Source organism: Dioscorea cayenensis, chromosome 10 (assembly GCF_009730915.1).
Source record: "Dioscorea cayenensis subsp. rotundata cultivar TDr96_F1 chromosome 10, TDr96_F1_v2_PseudoChromosome.rev07_lg8_w22 25.fasta, whole genome shotgun sequence".
Lineage (NCBI taxonomy): Eukaryota > Viridiplantae > Streptophyta > Magnoliopsida > Dioscoreales > Dioscoreaceae > Dioscorea > Dioscorea cayenensis.
The window spans coordinates 6696881-6701483 of NC_052480.1; the positions used below are offsets into that span (position 1 = coordinate 6696881).

General features: G+C 38.4%; 1 protein-coding gene across 1 annotated transcript; it reads right to left on the reverse strand.

The window, feature by feature from the left end:
• Nucleotides 1-808: 808 nt before the first annotated feature.
• LOC120270731 (pentatricopeptide repeat-containing protein At5g50280, chloroplastic) lies at nucleotides 809-4589 on the reverse strand. The gene is made up of 3 exons (XM_039277804.1): nucleotides 3671-4589; nucleotides 1605-3118; nucleotides 809-1238 (listed from the first exon to the last, which is right to left on the reverse strand). The coding sequence occupies exons 1-2, from the start codon at nucleotides 4516-4518 to the stop codon at nucleotides 1801-1803; spliced, it is 2166 nt and encodes a 721-aa protein (XP_039133738.1). The 5' UTR covers nucleotides 4519-4589; the 3' UTR covers nucleotides 809-1238; nucleotides 1605-1800.
• Nucleotides 4590-4603: the final 14 nt, after the last annotated feature.

A 4603-nucleotide genomic window follows, 5' to 3' on the forward strand; every position in this document is an offset into this window, starting at 1 on the left:
CTGGATACAGTGTTTGCACCAATTAGTAGCTAATTGGTTAAAATATTGTGACTTGCTTTCCTTGCCCTTTTGATTATTTTTTCCTCAGTATTCGATCTTAAACAAATATAGGAAACAAATTAGCACTCTATTAATTCTTAAAATCAACAAAATTTTCTTAGGGTATGAGAAATCATTTGCTGAATTACATTACCACTATACTCACTATACTCAAACCAGTAAAATTTTTTAGTGAGTGTCAAATTTAAGCTTATTTGAGTTTGAGTAACTTTCGATTTACTGATCAAAAATGAAGTATTTCAAAATTTTTAATTTTATTTCTGCGGAATGGATAATTTGATGGGATTTCTAGTGGATTTTTGAGTGTGACATGGACATCGTGAAAGTCATGTGTGGATGTACTGGGTCACATCACCAACTCGGCAGATTTAGTCATTTGTAGATTTTTCAAATGTATCCATCAGTTGTCAAAATTCAAAATAAAATCAGAAATTCGTTGGAGAAAGAAATTAAAATTTTGAAGCTAAACGTATTCGATACATGATATTTGAAAGTTTAATCTTTTTATATCTGAAATAAAAAGTCATAGTTTTAAAGCATAGCGTATTTGTAGAAAAAAATATTTCGATTACTCAAAGACCTGTTTAGCTATTTTTGCATGCAATCTTGTGATATTAAGTTGATTTTGAAAAACTTAATTTTACATGTTTGAAAAATTTCTTGACTTCAATTACCACACAAAATCACATCTTTCAAAATACAAAGCATTTCATAGCATTTTAGTTGTGTGCTCCGGAAATCACTTAATTAACACTTTATTTTTAAGTTGACTTTGTCTCTCATTTTGTAGTCTGGAACAACATGCCTTGAAAAATACATGGATGAATAAATAACATGCAAGGCAGATTAAGTAAAAACATATTTTATATCAAAATGACATGTTCAAAGGGAATGAGAAGATTAACAGGCGCAAATCAAACCACAGCATGCAAGACTCAGTAATGAACTGCTGAACAGTTATACATGGCCTTGAATCTGGCAACCCTCTTGTGATTTGAAAACATCAATTACTTTCTCTTCCAATGTTTTCCAGCTTAATTTATCATCTGAATGTTGACTCTTGGCCATACAGTCAAATCCTGTCATTTGATTTTGTATGGAATGCACTTTTGCTGATTAACCCCAAACATTCTTCAAGATTCACATATGGTTCAGCACAGCTTTTTCATGCATCAGACCTGCCGACATTCATCAATGATAAACAGGTCCAATCCACGCAGGTTCCAACCTCATGATTTGTTCCATAAAGAGTGTCTTGCATGTTAAGTTCTAACGCATATACTAAAGCAGATTGATTTGTTAGCTGATCTCTAATACCAATCCGGATTCTAACTACTTTATACATGTGTGCAGGGAATGGATCAAATAATCCTATACCAAAAATAGGAGAGAAATTTCATATGTTTGTTTATGTATGCTTTGAACTAGAAAATGTGGCAATTTTTTGTTGGACAAAACCATTAGACAACAATGAAGCATATTAAATTTGACATGAATTGCCATATTGAAGATCATATATAACTGTAACAAGAATAAACCTTTACCTCATAAGTTGTTAGATCAATGTGCCCAATCTTTCGCAAAGCCAGCTGGACCAGAAATGTAGGCATGCTCTAAGACTAATTTTACTGTACATCACTGTTTATGGATGATTAATCTTCTGTGAGGATCTCATTTGATTAGTCTGACTGCTTTAACCTTGAATGACATCCATATCAACATAATTTTGGTAAAAATATTCTAGCTAGATGATCTTCTATCAACATCTAGCTTATTTATCAAGGACGGTCTTCGCCGTGTCTTCCAAAACTCATCCTTCTTGCCCTTCTTGGGTTTTATACCCATTTTACTGTTTATCATTCCCAGAATAGCACTCCTATCCCTCCTATTCTTCGTTTTTGCTTTCGCCTCTAAAATAGCACGCAGCTTTTGATAAGATCTACCATCAGGCACTTGACCACTCTTCACCATTTGTTTGTGATAAAAGAACGCTCTGTTAAAATCACGGACACGAACAAATGCATATATCATAGTCGAATAAGTAACAGAATCTGGCTTTAAATCATCAGCAGCCATCTCTTTCAATAACTGCGGTAATCTGTTATGTTGTCCGCCTCGTGCATAAGCATTCATCAACATATTATATGTCATGGCTGTTGGCGGCAAGCCGAGCTTTTCAAACTCGAAGATCACATCTCTAGCTTGAGCATAAAGACCATGTTTAGCCAAACCATCAACTATTATATTGAATGTAACTCTAGTTCCTTTAACTCTGTTGCTAATCATGGACTTCCAGATCTCCATTAGCATCTGCGTATCACCAGCTCGTCTAAATGCATCAAGCAAAGCTGTGTAAGTCTCAATGGAGGGTTTGATTCCTTCTCTTTGCATATTCTCAAATGCCGCGTATGCTTTTTCATGCCACCTACTCACTGAATATGCATGGATAAGGGCAGTATACGAATGCGATGTGGGTCTTATTCCTGCTTTTTTCATTCTCAAGAATGCATCTGCAGCCTTTTCGCTCATCTTCCTCTGCCTTCCATATGCACTTATGAGACAAGTATATGACTTAACATTTGGTTTCAAGCCAGAATCTTGCATCTCTATAAGCAGATTTTCAATAATCTCAGGCTGCATTCTTCTGCTATATGCATCCATTAGAACATTATATGTAGCTGTGGTCGGTTTTATTTCCTTATTCTTCATCTCAGTAAAGAGGCCTTCCACCTCCTCGATCTGATTGCATTTGCCGAAGGCATTCATCAATGTGTTGTATATAATAGCGTTCGATGCAATTCCTTTGTTCTCCATCTCCGACTGTACAATGAGCGCTTCCTTTTTCAGCCCCTCATCACAGAAAGACTTTATAAGAGCACCACATACTTCAAGACTCCATTTGACACCTTTCCTGTTCATTCTTTCAAAGAAATTCCATGCATCTTTTGCACAATCCCCTCTTTTCCTCATGATAGTTATCAAAATAGAACAAGTCACATGATCCGGCCGGACATTATTGGCTTCCAATAATTCATAAACTTTCCATGCATCATCATACCTGTGATTAGTGTCAAGATATTAGCATATAATAAAACTAAATGCATTCAGTAAAACCTCATCCTAAATGAAATGAAGTGATACTGAGGCCATGAATGACGTTATTTTTGAAGAATTATGGCCAACTTTCCACTCACTATCACCTAATTAATGTCGCCTAAACATGGTATTGGGAGTCCTATAACAAAGTAAACATATTCCCGCTGGTATTTTTTTGTATACACAAAAATACAAACTCAAAATCACTTACTGGCATTACTCAGGTCTCTGCCTCTTAGACCAATCTCATAGGCAAAAGTGTTTCTTGAGTAGTGTAATTAAAGAAACACTCAGAAAGTGAAATCAGAAAACTATAAAAATTTAATTTAAACAAGCATATGATTATAAACAATATAAACACAAATCAAACAGACATGCTCCTGAAACAACAACAGAATGCTTTCTCATGGATTGTCTTCAACCCAAACCACCACACATTCTCAGAGATCTCACCATGCTAAAAATTCAACAAACAACCCATGCGATGCAGAGAAATAATAGTGTAAAAGTTTACCTCCCACAGGATGACAAGCCGGAGATTGCAGCATTGTAAACATGCACATCCTGAAAGAGTTTCCGTCTCGGCAAATTCTCAAACAAAATCATCAGCTTTTCACCCATCCCAGCAGTCCCCAACACCGGAAACAACACTGAATACGATCTCGGCGTCACCAGCGATGGCTCCTGCAATCTCATCCACTCAAACAAGTACAAACAGCTCAAAACCAATCCCTCCTCTCCCATAGTCCCCAACAACTCAATGCACTCCCCTTCCCCAATCTTTCCAGCATAGGAACCCAGGGAATCCCCGAGGGTTGTGTTCTCCGGAAGGTTCCTCGCAAGCTGCAAAATTTCACCGCAAATGGTTACTGTGGGGGAAGAACTCGGATCAATTTCAGGATCGGAGTTTAGGGGTAGCTCTTCTTCGACGGGATCAAAGTCGGCGAGGTGCCAGGTGGTGCGGCGGTTGCGCTGAAAGGAGAGCCGGCCTTCGGTCTTGGGGTCGGCGACGGGTGAAGTACGGGACTGGAAGAAGACGCGAATGGGATCAAAGGCTTCATCTTCTTCATCTTCTTCAACTTCTTCGCCATTGTTGGGGGTCATAGGTAGCTCTTTTGGTTCAGGCATTTCATCGAACAGCTTGTGATCGCGTTGGGGAGATTCATGGGGTTGAATATGGAGGTGGGGAAGAAAGAGGGGAGATGGAGATGGAGATGGAGATGGAGATGGAGATGGGGAAGAGGGAGGAGCATTGAGAGCTCTAATGGAGCGGAGAAAGAGGAATCGAGGAGGAGGAGGAGGAGGAGGAGGAGGAGGCGGAGAGGGAATGAAGGTGATGTTGGGATAGAGTTTGAGCGCCATTGATATTTGGCTTTAGAGCTCGAAGAACAGCTCGCTGGTTGGGTTCCCTATGTTATCTTCACGCCTATCTTTTAACAGGCAAACA

Bases quoted from the DNA above. Each gene is read 5' to 3' on its own strand.
- LOC120270731 (XM_039277804.1), bottom strand. From the start codon at position 4,518: ATGGCGCTCAAACTCTATCCCAACATCACCTTCATTCCCTCTCCGCCT. The intron at 3,119-3,670 runs GTAAACTTTTAC...CACTAATCACAG, and splicing joins GGCTTGTCATCCTGTGGGAG to GTATGATGATGCATGGAAAG.